This window comes from Alligator mississippiensis, chromosome 1 (genome assembly GCF_030867095.1).
Source record: "Alligator mississippiensis isolate rAllMis1 chromosome 1, rAllMis1, whole genome shotgun sequence".
Classification (NCBI taxonomy): Eukaryota; Metazoa; Chordata; order Crocodylia; family Alligatoridae; genus Alligator; species Alligator mississippiensis.
Window position 1 is genome coordinate 307,003,581 of NC_081824.1, and position 25,301 is coordinate 307,028,881.

At 42.7% G+C, this 25,301-nt stretch overlaps 1 protein-coding gene across 1 annotated transcript in view; it reads left to right on the forward strand.

The window, feature by feature from the left end:
- Positions 1 to 25,301, forward strand: part of CFAP47 (cilia and flagella associated protein 47) — a 773,444-nt gene that overhangs the window by 202,881 nt on the left and 545,262 nt on the right. Inside the window, exons 34-35 of the mRNA XM_059724382.1 lie at positions 17,497 to 17,594; positions 17,903 to 18,019. Coding sequence (XP_059580365.1) covers positions 17,497 to 17,594; positions 17,903 to 18,019 — 215 coding nt within the window. The remainder of the gene's footprint in view (positions 1 to 17,496; positions 17,595 to 17,902; positions 18,020 to 25,301) is intronic.

Consider the following 25,301-nt stretch of genomic DNA (forward strand, 5'->3'; position numbering starts at 1 on the left):
GCAGTGGTCTCAAGTTGCAGCAAGGGAAGTTTAGGTTAGATATTAGGAAAAACTTTCTCACTAGAAGGGTAATAAAGGAGGGTTAAGCCCTCCCTGCCATCTCCAAGTGCCCTATCCTAGCCCGACTGGGCTAGCTATTGGGATAGTCCCCACCATCCTGCTCCCTCCCCACTCCCTATCCCAATTTTTTACCTGACTAACATTTTGGGACTTTTCAAGGTTTATGCATATTAGTAGAGCAAATCTCCCCATGCATTTGCTTTGATCAGAGCGCAGCCCTAATGAGCATGCTCAGATTATTAACATGGGTAATGTTAAATCATAAACTGTGTATAAGTGACAAAAACTGCTGTTATGTGCCTATGTACTCACAATTTGGGCATGTAAAGTGAAATAGGCTTTAGCCCTAAATGTGAAAGGGGATGATCCTTGAACAAATCCATGTACATGGAAAGATGCCAACTGTCTACCTTTGATTAAGAAAGGGATAATGTTACTTTGAAGCTTGGCCCAAACAGTTTTTTCAACTGTCTTTTAAACTTTTATTAGCTTTTTTCAAAAATATATATGCAAGGCAATCTAAATGCAGATCATTGGATAGCTATTCAGAGACGAATTTAATTTTCTTGTTATTATGACACATTTTCAAATGACTAGGCCGGTATAGCATGCACAAAATAAAGCAGTGCCATACTTGTATATACTAATTTTATTAAGTAGTAATAATTGAATACTTGCATTCTCAAGCTCCTGCTGAAAAATGTGAAATCCAAAAGATATATTGAATATGTAATTTTGTTTGCCATAATTGTATATTTTAGTGAATTAGCTGTTTAGATGTTTAATTTGGAGGGGAGCTGCTGCTTATGTTTGTGAAAAGTGATTCATGTAATAATCATTTTGTTTTAAATAAGACAGGAAAGGTGGGGGTTTTTGTATGGCCATTTTTAATCATTTAACACACAATGCCACAGGCAGATATTTCTAGAGGAATATTATGTTTCTTTCACCTTTTAATCTCCTGTCTTACACCATCAAATGTGATATGAAGTCAAACTGGTCCGTTATTAGTATAGGTATGGCTTTAAAAACAATCTGTCGTAGAAGGTACCATTTTTGGTGCTGATGTAAAACTTCCATTCAGGAAACATTTCATGAAATTTAAAGGCAGCAAGTCAAAAATTGATAAAAGGAAATGTTTCTTTTATTTGGTACATAATTAACCGATAAATAATTATTTTAAAATATTAAATAGGGAAAATTAGTGAAAATAATAGAAAAGAATAATAATATATAAAGTTAATGAAAGATGATTATACCGGGGTTGAAAATATTTGTATAAGGAATATAAATATTCATGCTTCAGGGCATAAGCCAATTTATAACATGTTAGTTCAGAATAAATTCTTCCCTATGGATAATTATTCCAGAATTGTCCACTTTGGGGTTTCATACATTCTTATGGGAGACTGATTGGGAACTGATAGATTGACCCTAATCTTCAGTGCTACTTCATAAAAGTGCTACTCCATGTGAGTAAGGGCTGAGGAATCTTGTCTGCAAGTGGAAATTGACAGTGGCATTTGTGTAGTGTTATTCTTTCATGGAAACATCTCTTTTTCCATTAAAATAAACACTATTGCAGTTAGTGAGGGTTGTACTCTGCTGAAGGTGTGCTTTCATTATCTGTGACTTAAGAAGATTTTTTCCAAATATTTTCATAAACATTTTAGAATCTGTTTTTCTCCTATGGTGCTCTTTTGTACCAATGCCCTAGTTATCTATCTGTCAATTTTAATTTGAGAAAGTGACCAGAGAAATGCAAAAAATTATGGCTTTTTCATATCTTTTAAATTATTCATTGCCAAGTTCTCTGTTGGAAGGGCAATTTACTGCTTGTTGAAACAGGGACTATGGTACTTGTTATAGTGCAATCTAGTTTCACTTCTGAGATTTACAGAGCAGTCACTAGGAAATCATTACACAATGTTATGAACCATTATGACTACACGGTTTGTATAAATAACTTCAAGGTCATCCATATACAATTTCCCAACTCCCAAAATGGTCATATATAATGTTAGCTTAATCCAGCATAGGCTGTTATTTTTTTGATCAGCAAGCTCAAGAAATAGACATAAACGAATGCTCTTTGTTCCAAATGATTGCTCATGCTGATAAGGTTTATAGTTTTCTTAATGAAAGAAATGAATCTGTTGCTGTTGAACTATGCACCAATGGTATGGGATAATGTAACAAAAGACATGAGAGCATAAGTCATGTCTCCATGCTTAAATTTATGTTGAACACTGTAGCTAAAGCAAAGGTTCAAACCCTTTGCTGTGTATAGAAATTTCAGCATATCTTCCCAGACTGTCTAGTGCTTACTCCTTGCATATACAATGTTTATATTTTGAGGATTTGAGTACAATCACTAAAATTGAAATGGATCAGTGAAAACGGATCATTTAAGAACTATAAAACCCACATTAAATCTCTGTAATTTTCATGACAGATCTTAACAGAATAGCAGTGATTCAGATTTCTCATGACATTTAATCATTTAAATTTGCAGCTATCTATGCTTGATTTTGTTTATTTTGTTTGGGGTTTTTTTCCTGTGGTAAATGAAGTCTTCAGGGCCAGAAATGAAATTTTATTCCTCAGTAGGAACTAAAGAACAATACTCCACTACAGAGGATTTCATGCACTTTTTGTGCCCACTTTGAAAATGACTGCCTTCTCTCTTCTCAATGGGAATGAAGCAACACATTGTTGTCAGGTGGCCATTTTGAAGAGGCTAGCTATATCTTGTTCTCAGTAATATCGAGAACATCTTTGTAAAGCCTGACAGAAGCGGGATCAACATCTTCACTTTTACTTGGGAAGTGCTATATGTTTGAAATAATACTTCAGTGCCACTGAGAACAATGAGCATTTTTCAGTTTCAGTAGCAGATCCAGGAATGGGGCAGAAAGGGTGTGGCCTCACCCCCATCCCCTTTGGCTTTGCTGCACATGTGCTAATGGCTTCTCAGCCTTTCAGCTCAGATCAAGTGTAAACTCTGAGGGCACTGAATTGCCGCACCCCTCCCTTGGACCACATCTGTTTAGTTTGGAAGTTTCTCTGTAGGAAGATATCATTTTGTACTGATAGCTAAACTTTCAGTTATACCAGGGGTGGGCAATTATTTGGGTTGCTGGACCACTTAATAAATTTTGGTGACCTGTCAAGGACCATACCTATCTGTCTGTCTGTCTGTCTCTCGCTCCCACTCCAGTTCTCACTCCCACTCCCACCTCTTCTCCCTGCTCTGTCCCTCCTTCCCAGAGCTGCAGCCAGTGTGGCAGCCTGACCCTGCTTGCAGCTTTAGCACACCTCCACTCTGTGCCTGGAGTTCACCACCCACAGCTTTAGTGCCCCTCCCTCCCCACTCCAAATATGGGCCTTGCCACGTCCACAGCAGCTCCCCGCCATGTCCACAGCAGCCCAAACAAAGCCAGCAGCTTCTGGGTCAGGGCTTCAAGCATGGGAGAGAGAAGACAGGGCATGCTACAGATGCTGGCTGCCACAACCAAAGAAGTTTGAACCGACCTGCAGCTGTAGCATACCCTCTCCCCGAACCTGTGCCTGAAGCCCTGACCTGGAGGCTGCTGGTTGCATTTGGGCAGCTGTGGTTGCAGCTGGTACCTGCCAGGTTTGGACTTGGGGAGGGAGGGGGACTAGTTGGGACATGCTACAGCTACAGGAAGGTGCATGCTTCCACTTCTGCTTTGGTGGCAGCCCAGAGAGAGTGCTCCGCATGCTGGAAGCAGCCTCAGCCACCAGGCACCATGTGGCCGCTGGAGCCACCATCTCCGTCAGTAACCTAGACTGAAATGCATTCAGGCATTTTATATTTTGCAGAAAGCTAAGAATTAAGAAACTAGGACATTTGGAGTTAAGATTTAAAAAATACAGATATAGAAAGGGCATGGCTTTAGAAAATTATACTATAGAAAGAGCACCCTAAAAATACATCTTGTGTTTAGTGACACATGAGAATATCTATTATGTTTAAAAAATCAGTTTGATCTAATCTAGTAATGCAAACACCAAAACACCTTTATTATGTTCAGACAACTATTGTGTTGTGTCACTATAGGATGAAACTAAAATGACTTAAATTGCCACACTACAGTCATATGCATAACCCCATATTACTGATATATACTTGCAATCTTAGGATCACGGTATCATGGGAAAGTAGGGCTGTAAGGGACCTCATGGCAACATCTGCACAAGCATGAATGTTTGGTTCCCTGAGGACAACTAGCAGCGGGACACCTTGTGCTGCCACTAGATATCCCTAAGGAACACCCGTGCCATGGTTACCCTGGGTGGGGTAGAGGAGGCTGAGGCCAGCACTGGGCTGGCCCCAGCAGCCTTGCCTAGGGTCCTGGGGGCCTCTTGGAACTGCAGCAGCGGTCATCCTCCTGCTCAGTGTCTAGCTGGCAGCTGGAGTGTGCCTCTAGCTAGCCAGGCTCCAGTTTTAAGTGGCATGCGCTGCTCCTGCATGTGCCACTCTGCTTTTTGCTTTTTTTTTTTTTTTGCATGGGTTTTTTTGACCCCTGGATATACCTGTGTTGCTCCCCTGCAGCATTGAGAACAGCTGAATGTTCAGTATGTGACACCGCAGACTTGGCTGCGGTGTCACATTCCATATGGCTGCGCTCATCTGGACATGGCCCATAAGGTCATATAGTCCAGTCACCTGCTCAAGGCAGAATCATCCCTTACTAAACCATCCCAGCAAAGTGTCTGGCTAGCCTCCTTTTGAAAGTCTCCAAGTGCAGAGATTCATGACTTCTGTAGGTAGACTGTTCCAATGCCTGACCTCCCTCATGGTCAGAGAGTTCCTCAAAATCTCTAACTTAAATTTCCCTTGATGAAGCTCATCTCTATCCCTTGTATAATCACCCTTCAGGTATTTTAAGACTAATATCAAATCCTTTCTTAGTCTTCTCTTCTGTAGGCTTAATAACCCTAGCTCTTTCAGCCTTTCCTAGTAAGTCTTGCTTCCCAGGACCCTGATGATTTTTACTGCCCTGTGCCTGATTCTTTCCAAACTGTCCATCTTCTTGAAGTGTGGGGCCCAAAACTGGACACAGTACTCCAGCTGAGGCCTCAGCAGTGCTGAATAGAGTAGAAGAATTACTTCCCTGGATTTGAAAGTGATACTTCTGTTAATACCGCCCAGAGTGTTAGTGGCCTTTTTTTGCAACAAAAGCACTCTGTTGGCTCAAATTCAGCTTATGGTCCACCTTAACCTCCAGGGTCCTTCTTTGAAGTACTGCAACCTGGCCAGTCATTCTGCAGCTGTAGTTGTGCATACAGTTATTCTGTCCCAACTTCAGGACTTCACACTTGGCCTTGTTGAATTTCATACGGTTGGTTTTTACCACTTCTCCAGTCTAGCCAGGTAATTCTGGATCCTAGCTCTGTCCTCTGGAGTGACCACAAATTCACTCAACTTGGTGTCATCTGCAACTTTGCTAAGCATCCCAATGATTAATGAAGATGGTGAATAATACTGGACCCAGGGCAGGCCTCTGGGGAACCCCACTTGGTACCTTCTCCCAACTAGACATTTAGCCATTGAGGACTGCTCACTGAGCACAATGATCCAACCAGTTATCATCTATCATGCAGTACTTTTGTTTAGTCTATGTTTCCTTGGTTTGTTAGTGACAATGTCATAGAATCATAGAATCATAGACATAGGGTTGGAAGGGACCTTGTAGATCTTCAAGTCTGACCCCCTGCCTGGGCAGGAGGAAAACTGGGCTCAAATGACCCCAGCCAGGTAGGCATCAAACCTCTTCTTAAAGACCCCCAGGATAGGAGCCAGCACCACTTCCCTTGGAAGTTGGTTCCAGATCCTAGCCGCCCTAACTGTGAAGTAGTTCTTACGGATATCTAATCTAAACCTATTCTCCAACAACTTGTGGCCGTTATTCCTTGTTATCCCGGGGGGCGCTAGGGGAAACAAGGTCTCCCCCAAACCCTTCTGGTCCCCCCCTAGTGAGTTTATAGATGGTCACCAGGTCCCCCCTCAGCTTTCTCTTGTGAAGGCTGAACAGGTTCAGGTCCCGTAGCCTTTCATTGTAGGGTCTGCCCTGCTGTCCCCAGATCATGCGGGTGGCCCTCCTCTGGACCCTCTCAATGCTGTCCACATCCCTCTTGAAGTGGGGTGCCCAGAACTGGACACAGTACTCCAGCTGTGGCCTGACCAGTGTCGCGTAGAGGGGGAGGATCGCCTCCTTGGCCCTACTTGAGATGCACCTGTGGATGCATGATAAGGTCCGGTTAGCCCTGCCGACCGTGACCTCACATTGTTGGCCCATGTTCATCTTGGAGTCAATGATGACTCTAAGATCCCTTTCTGCCTCCGTGCTCTCAAGAAGGGAGTTTCCCATCTTATAAGTGTGCTGCTGGTTACTACTGGCCAAGTGCAGCACCCTGCACTTGTCAGTATTGAAATGCATCCTGTTTTTGTTAGCCCACCCCTGCAACCTATCCAGATCTTGCTGCAGTCTTTCCTTTCCTACTAGCATGCCCACCTCACCCCAAATTTTGGTATCATCAGCAAATTTAAACAGGTTGCTTTTCACCCTGTTGTCCAAATCACTGATAAAGAAATTGAACAGTGCAGGCCCAAGGACCGAGCCCTGGGGGACTCCGCTGCCCACTTCCCCCCATGTCGAATATGACCTGTCCACCACCACCCTCTGAGTACAACCCTTCAGCCAATTAGCAATCCATCTGACCATGTAGGCATCGATGCCACAGTCGCCTAGTTTTTTAATGAGGATGGGGTGGTCGACAGTGTCAAAGGCCTTGCTGAAGTCCAGAAAGACTACATCCATGGCGACACCTGCATCCAATGCTTTTGTGACCTGATCGTAAAAGGCAATCAGGTTGGTCTGACATGACCTGCCCCTAATGAAACCGTGCTGGTTGCCCTTGAGCATCATCCCCAATGCAGGCCCATCACAGATCTGCTCCTTGATAATCTTCTCAAAGACTTTCCCCAAGATTGAGGTAAGACTGACGGGCCTATAGTTGCCCGGGTCCTTCCTCCTCTCTTTTTTTAATCTTCTGGTACCTGGCCTGAGCACCACAAGCACTCATAAAGCCATGCCAAGGGCCCTGCAATAACCCCTGCTAGCTCCCTCAACACCCTGGGGTGGAGAGCATCTAGACCTGCTCATTTGAACACGTCCAGCCCTTCCAGAAGCACTCTAACCTGGTCCTCCTCAAGCTTAGGTCTGGAGGCATTCCCCTCGAGTCTGTCTTGAATCACGGGGGGGGGCAGAGTCCCGGTCCCTGCACAAGAAAATGGAGGTGAAGAATTTGTTAAAGAGGTGTGCTTTCTCCTCTGGCGCACCCACCAGATTGCCCAGCGTATCTTGCAGGGGCCCCACGTTTCCCAGTGCCTTTTTCATCCTCCCTATATTTTTGAAAAAGGACTTTTTATTATCTTTGACCTTGGACGCTAGTCCTAGCTCTGTGTGTGCCTTGGCTTTCCTAACAGCCCCCCTGCAGGCCCGAGCAGTGGAGGTATACTCCTCTTTTGAGATAGCCTGCCCCCCCCCTTCCACGGGTGTACGCCGACTTTTTGGCAACCAGGCATTCCCAGATGTCCTTGGTGAGCCAGGGGGGCTTTTGGGCACTCTTGTCCCCCTTGCTTCTTGTTGGGATCTTCACCCTTTGGGCCCTGAGTATCGTCTCCTTAAGGAACGACCACTCATCTTGGGCACTAAGTTTTCCTGCCCTTGAGAACCCCAGCGCCTTTCCCACCAATCTCAACTCATTGAAGTTGGCCCTCTTGAAGTCTAGGGCTACCGCCTTGCTGCAGGCCCTTGTCACCCTGTTCTGGATGGTGAATTCCAGCAAGCAATGATCGCTATCACCTAGGTGGTCAAGGACCTGGAGCCCTCTTACCAAATCATCACCTGTGGCCAGAACGAGGTCCAACAGGGCATTTTCCTCTGGTGGGACTGTGCACCTCCTGGGTGAAGTGGAGGTCCTGTATCTCGGCCAGGAACCTCCTGGAACAGTCTGACCTGGCTGACTGCTCCTCCCAGCAGATGTCTGGGTAATTTAGATCACCCATGACAACTACATCCCTTGCCTTAAGTGCCTCTGCAAGCTGGCCCAAAAATTCCTGGTCCAGCTCCTCCCCTTGGTTGGGGGGTCTGTAGTAGACCCCCACCGTTAAATCCCTCTCCCCATGACCCCCTTGTATCTTGACCTAGAGCGCTACAGCTTGCCCCTCCTCTGACTCCATTTTGCTGGCAGAGGATGTGTATTGCTCTTTGACATAGAGCGCCACACTCCCTCCCTTCCTTCCTTCTCTATCCTGCCTGTAGAGCCTGTCATGGAAGACAGTGTCAAAAGCCTTGCTGTAGTCAAGGTATTCCAGGTCCACTGCTATCCCCTCATCCACAGAGCCTGTTACTTTATTGTAGAAGGAAATCAGATTGGTCAAGCATGACTTGCTCTTGGTGAATCAATGCTGATTGTTTCTGATCATTTTGTTCTCTTTTAGGTGTTTCACAGCAGATTCCTTGGGAACCTGCTCCATGATCTTTCTGGGTATCAAGGTCAGGCTGACTGGTCTGTAATTTCCCGGATTGTCCTCCTTCCCTTTCTTAAAAATAGTCACTATATTTGCCCTTTTACAGGCGTCTGAAATCTCACCCAACCTCCATGAGTTCTCAAAAAGGGTAGCTCATGGCTCCAAAATTACTTCAGGCAATTCCTTTGATATTTTGGGATGCATCCCAGCCAGCTCTGCTTACTTGAAAGTATCTAGCTCAGAGGCAGGCAATTACTTTGGCTGGAGAGCTGCTTAGTGAGGTTGGGTGAGCTTTCAAGGACCACATGGGTAGCCCCTTGACAGTTGCCTGGCCCCCTGGTCACCATCTTGGGACTGGAAGTCCTGTCCCTAACTCCTGATTTTTGCCACCAGAAGTCCCTCCCCTTACCTCCCAGAAATACTCCTTTTGAGGGCGGTTGCCATCTTAGAACCAGAAAACCCCCCAAATCGTATGCTAAAAGTCAAACACCTACTATAACATTTACATTTTATTACAAAAAATATTTTGTGTTTGCGTAGTGTAAATAGAGGTGATTGCATAATACCTCATAAATAGTCTTAGTCTTGTATATTGTGTGTGGAGGGGGTGGTTGGGGGGGTGTATGGTGGGGTGTGTGTGTGTGTGTGTGCATGTGTGTCTGGTGGGGTGTAGGATGTGTGTCTGTATGTATGGTGGGGGTATGTGTGTGTGAGGGTTTGTGAGGGGGTGTTGTTGTGTGGGGGCAATATGGTATGTTTGGGGGTGTATATATGGGGGGTTGTGGGGGCAGGGTATGGGTTTGTGATGTTTGTGGGGTATGAGGGAGGGTGGAGGAGTTTAGGAACCCCCCCCACACCCCACATGGCATGCAGCCCTGCAGGCAGCAGCAGCAAGTGGGGGTGCATGGGGTGCACATTCCCAGTGCAGGTGCTGGTGCCTGGTGGTGCGCAGTTCCAGTCAGCACTGCATACTGCGGTGAGGAGTACAGCCCCTACGGAGTCACCTCTGTTGCAGGGGTTCTTCGCTACACATGGGCAGTCCCCACACTCACATGGTACTGGAGGGAAGCTCCACGCACTGGAGCCAGTTGCCTTCACCACTCCCTGCTGCGCAGTTCCTGGGACTCCGCCGGAAGGAGCCCCTGCCCCTGCTTCCCCATGGAGGTGCCAATTACATCATAATTCTGTGGTTTTACTAGGACCTCCAGTTCTTCCTATTTGTTCCCCATACTTCTCACATTAGTGTATAAAAATTACAAGTGACTAACCAACTTTCTTGTCCTCTTCTTGAGAACAGTGCTAAAGTTTCCATTATTGCTTCCTGTAACCAAGTTTTTATCCAGATCTCCAGGCTCTTTATTTACCACTGGGCTTTGGTCTCCACCCCCCAGTGAACATAGTTGACAGGTCTCCTCACTAGGGTTAAATGTCTGTAGGCAAAATCATTCTTCCCTCCCTTCATCAGGTGGACCCTATCTCTTCCCAGGAATCCATTTTTCTGGAACACTACCCCACAGTCAAAGAAGCCATAGCCATCTTTACTTACTTTTAGTTTTTGTCTGGCAATATTGCATAAGCAGAGGGAGGCAGTATTAAAGGTTCATATACAGCTGTAACGAATCTGAAAATTCTTAACATTTTTTTTTTGTTCTCAGATATTGACTAGGTTGTCCTTTTTCACAAACACAGGAAATTGACTTTTATGAGTAGCATACCTTCAGTGGAAACCTTCATAGTTTTTGAAGGTTACCCAATTTGTCATAGAGAGAATTTCAGGATTTCTTTATAATTTTTGGTGCTCATATGTTGGTAACTCTGTCTCCCTCGCTCACTAATATATTGCCCTTCCTCTTTGAATCCCTCTCAAGATTTAGCAATTTTCACTACTTTATAGTTTTTTTTCCAGTCTACTTTCAGACCTTTGACTTTGGATGGGCTTTGAATCTAAGCCATTTCCCTCCCCTTTTTCACCTTGGCCATTTAAGTCCCATGTAAAGACATTTCCTTTTCTCCAGGTAAATTGCATTATCCATTTAGGGGAGCAGGGAACCATTCTTATCCTTGTCTTTGGGTCACTGAGTGAACCTTGTTATCTTTTTTGGTACCTTGGACTGCAAATTTTTTAGGACTGAGATTATTTTAACCTTTTCCTGTATACTGTTGAATTCATGAATGCAGGGTTGGTGCTTTTCAAAAATATTTCTTTGACAATATCAGAATTTAAGGCATTTTAAATTGTTTACAGATCCATTTTCAGTTGAAGGCAATCACTAACTTGAATTTGATTGCTTAATGCTTTAATTTATGTTTTAATTAAAAATATATTTATTTAATATAAGTATGTGCCAAACTAAATACTTTAAGTTGCATAAGGGGTGTGTGAGAATATTGTGAAGAACTCATTTTTTAGCTTAAATGTTTATGATGAAGCTGAACAAACAAGCAAATATGCTTTCCAGATATCATGAAACAGTTACCAAAGGTAAATTCACTCTGGTTTCAGAGAAATGGTACCAGTGTTCCCATTAACACATCTTCGGAACAGCTCTCATGTTTATTTTTGATGGCCCATGTCTTTGGTGACCATGTCATACAGTGGCTATTGTGTTTTTCTCAGACTGAATATAATAAATATTGATATGAAAAATGGGTACAGCCAATGGGCTCTGTGATACTTTCTGACATGACATTTACATAAATCAAAGTTAAGAATCTTTGCCTTTGGTGTTCATTAGTACTTTTTAAATTGCCAGACTCAGCAGTGGAATCAAAATATAAAATGTTCAAGTATATGCTTAATCAAAATAGAAATGTCCTGTGCATGAGTTTTGATTTCCATTGTTTATCAATACTGAAACTCACTAATTACATATAGAAAATTTAATTATATCAGAGCATCTAGTTTTCAGCTTTTATGCTAGACCTTTTATGTTATAATTAGAAATAACTACTTTAAAATTTTGTTCTCTAGATAATTAGTTTATTCCAAAGTATGTTTGCCTAAGTAAATTGCTTACTATTAAAAGATTAACTATTTGCAAGACATACTTCTTAACATACTTTTTCAAAAGAAAACCATGAGCAAATGTTTTAATATAATTTAGAATATTCCAATTTTATAATAGACTCCTTGAAGCTATATAAGGTCTACTGATAAATTATAAATGTAACTTGAGTAAAGTAAGATTAAAAATACAGTGTAACTCACAAATGAAGAATTCATATTTGTAACAGAACATGGGAGGATGATGTAGGCATAAAAAAGCAAAATACATAATACCCATGTAAGTATAAATACATTGGAAGAAGGCACAGTTTGCATGAATTGCTAGAAAAATTAAGGGTGCTGACAGATGTGGGGAAAAATGTGCTTTACTGTAAGCTGCACTGCATTACTTTAATCTGGCTCAGCAGTGTCTGTATAAATCGGGTGCTTCAGTGGAGCTTTGGTACTTTTTAGCTAAAGCTGGTCCAATCAGCTATTAGTTAAAAGCCCCCCAAAAGCCCCTCTAGTATCGTGTGATCTGTACAGACATTGGGAAAGCCAGGTCCAACTAATGCAATGCCCCTTCTGGGCCTGTGCTGGGCTCAGCGCCAAGTTTAAAGTAAAGCACCATTTTTTTCCCCCCCGCCACATCTGGAAGCAGCCTAAAATGGTAGGGAAGGCATTAAAGGGCCATGTAAATAAATGTGCTAATATGCTAATGTGCAGTAGGATAGGCTACTGTGCATTAAGTTTCACTAAAAAAGTATGTACTTGGGCTACTGTGCATTACCGTAGCCTAATGTGCATTCATTTAGTACCTCATATTGGAGGTACTAAATTTAATGTGTATTAGTAAAAACACATTAATGCATGTGTAGATGTGCCCACTGTGAGAGTTTTCTGGGCCCAATAGTAATAAGATTGAAAAGAAGAGGGTACACTTTTGAAGTTACAAATAATCTGGGATATGATGGATCGAAGTGAGTTGTTTTTAGTTCACATTTTTAAGACTGATTGCTGAAATTTTAAAGTTATTGCATTACATCTTTATTTTAAATAACTCTAAGCAGGCTGTCGGTGCATTCATTACCAGATGGATTGAGCATCTTATATAATGTGACTACAGCTGGTTAAGGTTTTTCATATTCTTGATTCTTCTTGATTTTAGTTTTTCCTAAAACAAACTACATTTCATGTGTATTCAACATGACAAATTCAAATTAAATTGTTTTTAACCACAAAATGCCATTTTAGATCAAAGAAGAATTTTTTTGTTTTGAATTAGTTTGAAACGTCTTAAGGAAAATAAAATGTTCAGTTCAAAATGAAGGGTTTTTTTGCATGTTTTGTTTTTCATTTCAACATTCCAGAGAACAATTAATATTTTGGCCAGTTCTAATGGTATGAATAAACGCAGAGAATTACTCCTTTTTGTATACTTGAACACCCAACAACTAGTTTCCTCACATGCTTGAACTCTAGGGATTGTTACAGGAAAAAGGAATAGTGGTAGAAGAAAGAGGATGGTTCAGAGAAAAAACTAGTTATGCCACTGTTTTCCAATCTAGTGGATGTTAATCTTTATGTCCAAAGTTGTATCTATTAAAATCTATTAAAAGATTTGAATGTTGAGTAGGTGGGCATCAAAATCAGTTTAATTACAAGTATACATAATAATAAACACTTTAACATGTAGTACAGTAGATTATCATATGTACAGTTACTTTTTTTTCCCCTTGTGCTTAATTATTAATACTCTGTTTACTTTCTTCTGCCATCTTTCTTTTAAGTGGCTTTTTTTTCTTTTAAGTTGGTACACAGCAAATTGTTTATTATGGCAGTTAAGGAAATTATCTCAGGGTTCCCTGTTCAAATGTCTTTGGCTGTGCATAATAGCGTGATGACTTTGGTGCTTAATAAGTCAGATCAAACAACATCTTTATTCTCACATCAATGAACATGAGCAAAAAATGAAAAAGGAGGTTTTTCAACCGATTGTTGCTGAGGAGTATGCCAAAATAGCAGGTCATAAATTTGATCTTACATGTACAATATTTTTGTTCTTGATAGCACTGAAAAATCTCTTCAGCGTTTTTCTTGTCGCATGAGCACTAAACAAGTACATTTCCTACAGAGTTGTTTTTTTTTCCCAAATGACCAACCTTTTAAAATATGACAGACATATATTCAGCAAGTAAGAATCCCTGTACAAGTTTTTTTTTTTTTTTAAATAAGTCTTTTAGACTTAGGTGTCAAAAGCAGTTTTGGATCACTAATGGAAGACTTGGTTGTTCCATAAGAATCTTATACTTTTGAAGTCAGGAACAAGATAATCTTGACATTCTAAGTGACATTTGTCTTGATCTAAGTATTCCTTTCTCCTTCATGAAAATTCAGCTTTTAAAATACTTTATACAGTAAAAGCTCTGTTATCCGGCATGGGGAGGGGGAGGGGGGACGCAGGGGATGCGGTGTGCTGGTTATCTAAAAATTCTGGTTATCTGAGAGTTATGCTGTCAAGGAATACAGCGCCATACTTGTAGTGCAGACAAGGTTCTTTGGGTGAATCTGATATCTTTTATTAGACCAACTTAAATAGTTGGAAAACAATTATTACTTGTAGTGTAAATTTTCAAAGAATTAGTGTACAGTACATTACAGTATAACATACTGTATAAAGAATAAAATAGTATACAGGTACTCACTAATGAAGTATTAATAAAGCAGCACTGGAGTGAAGAGAAATCCTGAGTCAGTGATGTACAGTACACTTAAGTGATCTAGGTGTATGCCATGTGCTGCCACTAGCGTGCTACATATAACTTTAAAGTACAGTACACTTAACACTATACTTATAACTAAACTTGTAACACTTATAACTAAAACTATTTACACTACTTTACTGTACATAATTTACCACCTCTTTGGAGATTCAGTCCCAGTGCTGGAAATTCTGGTTAATAGAGTATTGTGGTTAGTAAAATGCTGGATAACACAGCTTTTACTGTATATCATAAAATATTTCTGAAAAGAGCAGCTTTTCTGAGAAATAATACTGCATAATTTACAATCAAATTACCTACCTGCTTTGTGGAAGCAACATCCAAATATTAATGTACTGATTTCATCAGTCTATTCTAATTTAATATCAGGATTCCAATTCTGGGTGTACATTAACAACAGTTGAAGTCATTGCAAAATTCTTTCATGGCAAACAAATGTAGTTTGGGATTTGATAATATATTTGCTAGAAAAACATTTTTGCTTGTTTAAAGTAAAATATCTGCCAGAATATTCGTTCTTTAACTTTAGATTGATTATTTAAATACATTTACTTTGCACTAGTACACAGTTTGATATGGACATTTAATATCTAATGAGTTAGCCATTGGTAAGAACTTCTTCCTGCTTCTTGAGGCTGGAGCATGATAATTGCAATACTTGCAGAATTTACATTACCATGTGACCTTCTAAATCACCGGTTTAGTATAAACTCAGTAATATTCAATCAAACTTATATATGCAACTATTGTACCTGGGAATTTTTTTTTTCTTTCTGATGATTGGCGATGAAGCTTTCTATGTATCATTGTATTGTGTTGCATCATATAGCAATCCTGCAGAGCTAGTTCCAGCATGGCAAATTTCAGGAATAGGAGTGGAGTCTGATGGCTGCTATAGATACTGGGTTTTCTTGTCCTCCAGAAAACAATTTATGTAACAGTTTGGTCAGTTGGCCCTGCCTGCAATGCTCCCTACTTTGGGGATCCTATAGCTAGAGTTGTTTAAAAGGCCCAGTATTTTGCAGTATATGGATTCAAAACAAAGGATTTTGTGATATGAACTAAAAGAGGCAACTTAGAGTCAGACAGAATAGGTGTGACCTGGAGACCACTAGAACTGTAGCTAAATGATGCCTATGTAAAACAAATGTAATTTGAGACGTGAACTATATGTGAATCGGAGAACAAATTAGCAGTAATTTAACCAAATGTAACTTTGTGAAAATAAAATACAAATGGTGTACCAAACACTTGGATATGGCTTGCTTTTTGTGTAGATATATATCAATACTTATTGCCCAAAGTATTTCAGATATATTTTTTTCCAATTGGTTAATTTTGTCCTTCATTATACAGTTTAAAAGCAAAAGCCTACGGTGGTTGCTAAATATTTTAAACACAGTGTTTCATGTTGAAGTTATGGAACATAATTGTCAATTAAGAAATATGGGGAACATTAATTGAGTGATTATTTTTCACAAAAGCAGAAGGAAAACAAAAATAATTCAATTCTGTGAGATTTTAACAGGGAGCTATTGAAACAAAGATAAAATGAACTGTTTAGTTTTACAGGAACAAATGCAAACTATTAAGTTTAATTTACATAATACTTGATGAATTTGGGTGAAATAATTTAAAGAGGATTTTTTTGTTTGTTTTACCTCCCCTCCTTCCCCCAAACATTCTGGACATATTTAAGTCACTTTACATATAGGTATTCCAATGTATTGTCTTGAATAATGAAACATTTTTACTGTAAAAACACCTGATGTGTGAGTAAAACTCAATATATAAATAGTGGCTATGTAACGTAATGCAACACAATGGAATGTAGTATACATTTATAACATATAAAGTTGTGTGTATTTGTTGTGTACATGTAGATACATAACCCAGCCACTTAAGAACTACTAACTAATGAATTGAGGCCTTACTTACAATCATAGAACAGTAGGGTAGAAGATCATCTAGTCTAAACGCGTGCTCAAGGCAGGATTGTCCCTGACGAAATCATTTTAGCCAAGTGTCTGTTCAAGTTGCACTTAAAAATATCCAAGGATGGATATTCTATAACTTCTCTGGGAAGCCTGTTCTAATGCTTAACCACCCTCGTAATGAGAAAATTATTTCTAGTATCCAACCTAAATTTCCCTGGCTGCAATTTTAAGACCATAGCTCCTTGTCCTGTCTCCTGTAGCCACGGAATAGTCTTCATCCTCCATATGAATACCTTTTATGTATTTGAAGACTGTTTTAAAATGCCTTTATAAATTTTAGGGTGCCTATACAATATACAAGGTCCAAACTTGGCTACCTTTTTTCCCTGCTACTTCAGTGCCCTTTTATTTTGTTTAAAGCAATATCCCACCCATGCCACAAATACAAAGCATTAATGTAACAGGGGGTCCCTAACTCCTATTACTAGAGGTGAGTGAGTTCAGTGCTTATAGAGAGAAGGCTGTAGGGTACAGCTTGCAAGGGAAGCTAACTGTAAAGCTGGGAGCTTGCTAATGAGAGAGACAGATGACAGGTGAAGGCCATAGGGGAGCAAGCCTCCAAAAAATTAGCCAGGTGATTCTTAAAAAAAACCACCCCAACCCCTGAACCTGGGCCTGATGATCAGAGGTGTGGCGACCAGAAGCAGGTGGGGCTTAAGAGCCGTATAAGCCTGGTTTTTGGGAGGGAGCTGTAGTCTGGCCTGAACTGTATTAGCTAAGAGCACTCCTTGCACTGAGCTGAGAAACAGTACTGGAGACTGGAAGAACTGTGAGTAGGTTCAGTTGACGCAAGCCAGAACTAATTAGGAGTCTTCAGAAGCCTAGGAAAAGGGGACAGCAACCTAGATGTGAGTAAGTGGGTTAACAAGTGCACCTTGAATAGACACTGTTAAGAAGTGGGTAGAGACAGCCTGCCTGAGAGACTGAAGAATTTTATTTTGGGGGCCAGAATAAGGATGGTGCAGAGGGTGAGAGAGCCCTCTGGATTGTGTTGAGCGGAACAGAGTACATGCTGTAATGTGTCATGGTTTCTGTGAAATCATGAGTTAATCACCCCTCAAGAGAAGGGGATAATTCTAATTTATCCCTTCATATCATTTCAAATAGGTGAAGTACCACCTGTGAGATGGATAGTGAATTTTGACAGAGATCTCTTAGATGGTCTGGTATTGGCAGCACAAGTGGCAGCTTATTGTCCATATTTGGTAAGGTTTTTATTTAAGAATAAGAATATCTTATAAGTGTTCTTTATAACTAGAACAGCATTTATTCTAAGAATTGATAACTATGTATGGGTTCCACTTCAGAAATAATGGCTTTCATTAATTGAAAAACATAAAGATATACACGTCAAGCCTTGAATATGCATATTGGAGATTAATCTGTTCTTTTTTTTCCTTTGAGTATAACTTAATTTCACACTATGAGATCTATCTTCATAAAAATATTGAATACATTGGTATATAGTAATTTTCATCAGTAGAATACAATGGGTTTTTTTCCTTCTTTCCAGATTTCAACTCATTTTGTTAATATGTATACTAATCCAGAAACTCCTGAACAGTGTCTGCACAATTGCTTGATACTCGTGAGTGCTTTTCGTGTTGTGAGCCTTGACATAGATATACAGGTAAATGGCTTTATGTGATATGTGCTTATATACATTTTGAATATTTCTGTTGCATGTTATAATGCTGATGATACTTATTAGTTCAGTAAGAATGAGTTGAGTGTCTTATTAATATTACTGAGACTCCAAAAATAAATTTTAGGAACCTAAGGCCATACATCTAGCAATCATGAATATATTTTTAAAGGTTATGCAAAAGTGCCTAATGATGTAGGCTTCTGAATTACTCAGACTGTGTGAGATTCAAACCTATGTTCTGAATCACCTGGAAAAGGGCCCAGAACTTTCTTTCACATGCTATGCGAGGTACCTTAACATGCCTGTTTTTGAGTTGGTGGTTTGTGTGTGTGTGTCTCTCTCTCTCTTGCCCTTTAACTTTGACACCTAATTCTATCCTTGTTGAAACTGATATGTATGTGTCCATGGAAAGTTCTGGATTTGACAAATTGGTGTTATCTGAGGAATATCTGAATTGTTAGAATATTCTTCACCAATTTATGGGGTAGAAATGGGAATCAAGTTGTTTGGTGTCAGGTACTTTTATTTAAAAACTGCTTAAACTGAGTCTTGAGAAACCAAGAAATGGTAAGCCATATTTCAGTTGTTTTGGTTAACATGCATTTAGGGACGTGACTCTGTTGGAGTCACATGGGGTGCATATACATGGGGGATATGAGATTGCGTTAAAAATGGACACATGATTTAACTTAGCTTGCCCAGGTGCGGACCTTATACTTAGATCCCTAGTTAGGTCAATCTAAGTGTGACCTGCACAGAAGTTTAGGAGAGTTAGATCAGTCTAAAAATGGCTGACCCAATCTAAGTTAACCCTACTTCAGATGTACACTTACTTTATATTCGGTTGGCCATTTTTAGACTGATTGAACTATTCTGAACTTCCGTGTAGTTCTCAGCACAGCTCCCAGAGCTGGGAAAACCCATCTGCTGGCTCCAGCTCTGGGGCTGTGCTTTTCCTATTTCCTCCCTGGTATTTTTAGCTTTCCAGCCCCTCAACCCCACCTCCCAGATGGACAACTCCCTGTGGACCAGTCAGATTTTTCCCCTCCTTCCTAAGCCTGCCACCCTCACCCCATCCTGCCAGCTGCTTCTGATGCCAGTTTTTCAAGCATTTGTTAATGCTGGGAGCTGAGCAAGTAAGTCAGGGTGGGGGGAGGGGCAGATGGGATAGGGGAGGTTTAGTTCACCAAGGGGGATGTTTCTCTGGAGGTCGAGGGGGTTTGGGGGCTAAAAATAGACCTTGGTCCCAGGTGATGGGGAATGGAAACCCCCCCATGAACTGTGAGCCCCCCTAATCCTACCCAACTGTTCTGGACCCCACCAACCCTCCCCCCCCCCCCCCGATCCTACTTGCCCACTGATGCCCCTCCCTACTAGCCCCCCCCCACATCCTGACTTATGTTGGATCAGGTGGTCATTTTTAACTTGATCTAACCTCCCCAAATGTGTCTATACACCCATAGGGTTCTTTCTCAAGCTATAGGGAACACTGCTTAAAGATAAGTTAGAAAAATGCAATTTGAATTCATAACTAATGCATTATTAAGCTAAGGAAAAAAATAAAGGAAACAATAAGCTGATAACAAAAATAGCTAGTTCAATGATGATTTCTTGTATGTCTCTCTGGAGTCTTTTCAAGTTTTAGCTTTATACATTTTAGAATGGGGCTGCCTTTCCCAGTACTTCTTTTCTAAATAATTCAAGACCAAAATGTGTTTTCAAAAGTAATAGGAATTTTTTTTTGTATCATAATATACTCAAAGAAGCTTTTAATCGTAGGTTTAGCCTATTCTCTTTATCATGGTTTGTAAATAAAGCTTAAAAATGGACAAGTTTAATGATCCTAGCTAAGTCCTATGATACCAAAGAAAGAATTTAAATTTTTTAATCTTGGAAGAAGCCAATCAAGCAGGTGTTTCAATCCAGGCAAGCTAATGAATGTTTAGAATCTTAAGATGCGTGTAAATGACCACAGGGGACATTGTACAAAGATATGCCAAGTATGCTTTGTATGGGCTAGCTATTAGTGAGGTGCTGTGCCAGTAAGTAACTTTTTAATTTAGGATTCTTAATATCCATTAATTTGCTTATAGGAGGAGGCATAGGTTTCCTGGGAGTTTTTAATTATCTTGAATTCTTCATTTAATAAAACTATTACTTCAGGCACTATATTATAGTGCTCAGAGTGAGTAATAATTATATGAACAAACTTTTTTCAAATTCAATAAGTGTAGATTAATTTTAGTAATCTAATGTAGGAATGGGTTCTGAGAAAAATGAGGCAACTGCCCCTGTCCTAAACACAGCAAAAGATTTAGCATGATGTATGAGGCTAAATTCATAATAGCCTGTATATACATGCACAGGAAGTTTTACCAAAGGCATGAATAGCAAGAAATGAAGTAAGAGAAATTCAAACTGAACAGGAAATACAGATTAGTAGCAGTTAGGGCCAGATTCTGTTCCTCTTGTTGTGCATCTAAAGGTGTATTTACATATGCAATTAATGTGTAGTAAAATAAGACACATTAAGCTTTGCCTGGGAACACATCTACACATATGCCTTGTCTGGTGCAGATTTGTGCCCAGCAGGAGTACTCGGGTCCAGGGATGCTTCTGCCCTGCTCTGCCCCCTTGCAGCAGCCAGGGGGAATTCCCAGGCAGCTGGTGCTGGGTCCTGGTGTTAGGGGTGCTCTTTAAAAGGCTGCCCTTCACCTTGTTTCCTTGCCATATGCTTCTCTGGCCTGGAGCAGTCTGCAGCCTGCTGGCATCTCTCTCCAGGATACTGTCCCCAGAGCCTATGTCCAGTGTGCCATGGCTGTTCCTCACTCAGACACCAGCAGCAACGACCAGCACAATGGGCTTCTGCTTGCTGCTGTGCTCTGTACACTGAGCTCTGCAGCTTTAGTGACCACCACCTGGCCGAGGTGGCCCTCAACACTGTCCACCCCACGCTGCTGCACAGCCAGGTGCAGGGCCTAGCTTGTAGACTGCTGCCCCAGGGCCATTGGCCATTGGCCTGTGGGCCACTTCCTGGACTCTCGCAAGGACACTGACAATGCCAGCATGGCATGACAGTGGTGCTGTCCACAGGCTCCTGGGGCTCTGGCTTCACTGCTTCTGGGTTTGCCCCACTAGCCAGGACTGGTGGCAATGTGTTGTTCAGCGTACCTGGGATGACAATCAGTGAATGGGCTCCTTCTGGATGACCCTAGCTACGTTCCAGGAGCTACTCCACCAATTCAGCCTGAACGTGGAGCAGCAGCCTACAACAATGCGCCCTCCTTTCTCCACAGAGATCTAGGTGGCCATCGCCCTCCTCAAGCTCACTATCCTGCCAGCCTGTGCCACATCAGCCACCTGTTCAGTGTGAGCAAGGGGACTGCCGGGGAGGCTGTCCTGGAGATCTGTAGTACCATCCAGGACATGCTGGGCCACACCATGCTCTGGGTCACCAACCCCCTGGAGGTGGTAGGTGATACACTGAGGAAAGCTGGGGGCTTGGAAGCCTATCAGGGCTCTAGATGGGACACACATCCCTGTCCATTGCCTGCCTGAGGTGGACCACCCATACTACAGCCGACAGGGCTTCTGCTCAGTTGTGCTGCAGGCCATGGTGGACCACTGAGATGCCTTCAAAAACATTTGTGCCGGCTGGGCTGGCAGCACCCATGACGCCTAGATTTCTGGAACTCCACCCTGCCAGCCTTGGTGGGGAGTGGCTGCTTTGCACCAGGTGTCCTGGACCTGAAGCTGGGTGACATGAATATTTCACCCCTCCTCATTGGAGACCCTGTCTACCTGCTGCTGCCATGGCTCATGTGCCCCTATACTGGCCAGCTTGGCATGTGCCAGGCAGACTTCAACAGGTGCCTGGGCTGGAGCTGCATGCTGGTCAAGTGTGCCCTCAGCTAATTGAAGGGATGCCGGTGCACCCTTAGCTCCCACCTCGAGTTCACTGAGGGTAACATCTCCTGGGTCATCACCACAGCCTGTGTGCTGCATGACATCTGTAAGACCTGGGAGAAGCTCTTCCATGAGGCACAGCAAGAGGAGAACACCTGGCAGCAGGATTGCCAGCTGGGGCAGCAGTGGCAATGATGCCTTCCCCACCATTGAGGCCCTGGGTGGGCCATGTACCTGACAATGGGGCCAGGGCATGATATGTGTGAGGCAATGGTGCATCACCTCCTCCTTCACCCTATGCAGTAGGGTGCCTGGGCAGCCAGCCATGGATCCCAGGCCCACAATGCACTCCCTAGACAATGCCCACTGGAGACAGTTTCCAAACACCAATCTTTGTTTCCCTCCCCAACAACAGACTCACTTCCACCGTCCCTCTCCAACAACAGACCTCATCCCTCACCCCAATGCCTACCAACAATAAAGCAGTCTTTTCCCTGTGCAACTATGTGCAATGTGGGGTGTGAACTCTCATGGGGAACAGTGGGGTGGATTTACCTATGGCGTAGATCTCGGGGAGACAAACCCGGTACACTGGCCTCTGGTGGTACCATCATAGGTGCAGCTGCTGCAGAGAGGCCAATGGGCTGGGGGCTTAGCTAGGGGTGAGGGAGTCATGCATGCATAGGTGTCCAGGGAACATGGTAAATTGGCCAGCTGGGCCCTGCCACAGGCAACTGCTGGCCAAGCCCTCTGTCCCCACTTCCACAGTGAGGGCAGATGGACCGCTTACCACTTGCTACAGGCAGCCTGCCTTCCCCATCCTCTACCCAGGCTGGACCACACTGACTTCCCTCCTTCTCCACCCTGTAGGCCAGACAGTTTGCTTCCATGCTGCTGGGCCTGCAGTGCCTGGGTTCTGGGTATGAAGGGCTCCCACCCAGCTGGGATGTGGAACTGGTGATACCCCTCCCTCCCCACAGCGGCCCTCTTCAGAGAGGCAGCCTGGACCAGAGCCCCAGCCACACATGGCCTGTGCCCCTGCTGAGAGTCCCCCGGGTGTGCCATGATGAGCTGTTTGAGCACACCAAGGGGTGCCTGACCTACTACACTTTGCTGATAATGATCATCATGGTGCCCCAGGCACAGCTGAGAACCTGGTGCAGGGCCCCAAGCTTCAATGGTGCCCCAGGCAACCCTGCAAATCCCTGCAATGTGCACTATCAGCTGGAGGGTTATCTCTGTCCTCTCCAGCCCTGACCCCCATGGCCAGGGAGATGGCTGCTATCATAGTTTCTCTGCATGTGACAGGTCCCTTACTGGGAGGCTGCTAGCCCCTCAATAAAGTTCTGAATTGCCTTCCACCTCCCTGTGTGCTGGGGAAACTCTGCTAGGCAGAGGGGTGCTCAGCCAGGCAAGGCAGGAAGGGGAGAGAAGGAGGGGGACCCTGGTTCCAGGCATACAACCCAGAGGTGGGCCAGTGAGCTGGCTTGGGCATGGATGGCTATGGCGTCCTCTTAACTCCCAATTCTCCTCCTTGTGGGCCTTCACCTTCACCTTCATGCAGCACTGGTGGCCAGTTTGCTTGTGGTTGCATTCCTACATGCGGTCTGCCATCTACACATAGCTATGCACATTTGACTGGGTGGCCTGGCCAAACTGGTACTGTACCTCCAGGTTGCCCTGGACTGCGATGAGGTCTGTAGTCTCCTGCTTGGTCCAGCTGGGGCCCTAGGATGCTGTCTCTGGTGTCTGGGAAGCTGCCATGGCAGCCTCAGGGGCTTGGTCCAGCTGGTGCCCTAGGATGCTGTCTCTGGTGTCTGGGGGTTTTCCAAGGAGCCTCAGGGGCTTAGGCTGGGGCTCTGGGTGCCAGCTTGGCTTGGTATGTGCCTGCAGCAGAGGGGCACAATGCACAGGCTCTGAGGGGCAGAGCTGGGGTCTGTGGGATTGCTGTGGCTGCCATGTGCCCTGACTTGTGGGACACAATGCTCAGGGCAGGCCAGGGGTCTGGAGATCAGCCAGGTACAGCCAAGGAGCTGTCCTTGCCACGTGGAGGAACTGCCAGCCATGTGGCTATGCCCCAAGCAGGAGGCTGCTCCCCTGCTGGCTGGGCTGATGGCGCACTTTGTGCTGACATTAGTGCCTATACATGCACTACTGCACATTAGCTAATGTGCTGTTTATCTAGTACTTGTATTTGTTGGTACTAGCAAATGGCACATTTGACTAATTTAATGTGCAGTCAGTCCTGCACACATGTAGATGGTGACACTTTACTGCCTATTAGATTAAACTAATGTGCATTAAAGTGTCTTGTGTAGACGTGCCCTAAGTGTACTTAAGTGTGATTCTCTTCCAGCCTGTTAAAGCCCTGAAAATCCATTAATGCTTTTTACAACACACTGTCATCTTACCTTTAAGATTGGGCCTCTAAAAAGTAGCCAAGTAGTACAGGACTTGCACATGTTGTATTTTAACAGTTTTTCAGGGGCTTGAGCAGGATAGAACAAAATCACACTTAGGTACTTAAATCGACATATGTGTGTCGTAAGTGGAAGAGAACTTGGCTTAAGGGCTTCCTTCCATTCTCCGCCTTTGGTATTCATAAGATCATAGAAAATTAGGGTTGGAAGGGACCTCAGGAGGTCATCTAGTCCAACCCCCTGCCCATAGCAGGACCATCCCCAACTAGATCATCCCAGCCAAAGTTTTTGTCTAGCCAGGTCTTAAAAACCTCCAGGGATGGAGATTCCACAACCTCTCTGGGTAACCTGTTCCAGTGTTTTACTACCCTTCTATTGAGAAAAAAAATCCTGATATCTAATCTAAACTTCCCTTGCTGCATCCTCATTCAAATCACTCTTGTTTGATAGTTTGTTCTGTCATGGTATCTGATAAAATGAGCTCTTGCTCACAGAAGTGTATGCATGTCTGATTCAGTACCTATAAAATATAACTCTACCTTGCCTTCTGCCTCACTTCAGACTAACATGACTAACTACTACTTCTCTCTTCTTAGTTAACAATGTTAAAAGAAGTTTCACAGTGATAACTCAGTTTTGTAGATGGGAAGTTTAATGATCAAAGATGAAATTACCTACTCAAGTTTATACAACCAGTCAGTGTCTGGGCAGGGAACATAAATCCGATCTTTTAATTATGGTACTTTAATGTTAATTCATGCTCTTACAATACTTTAAGACTTACAAAGTTATGTAAATAGACATAAATATTTGAATAGATTTATTAGAATTTGTAGAATGTTTATTTCTAATGGTGCTAATCCTTCACAGATCCTTCTCTTTGGTAATAGTAGTAGACCAAGTAATACATGAGCTAGTTCAGCAATATAGTTCAACTC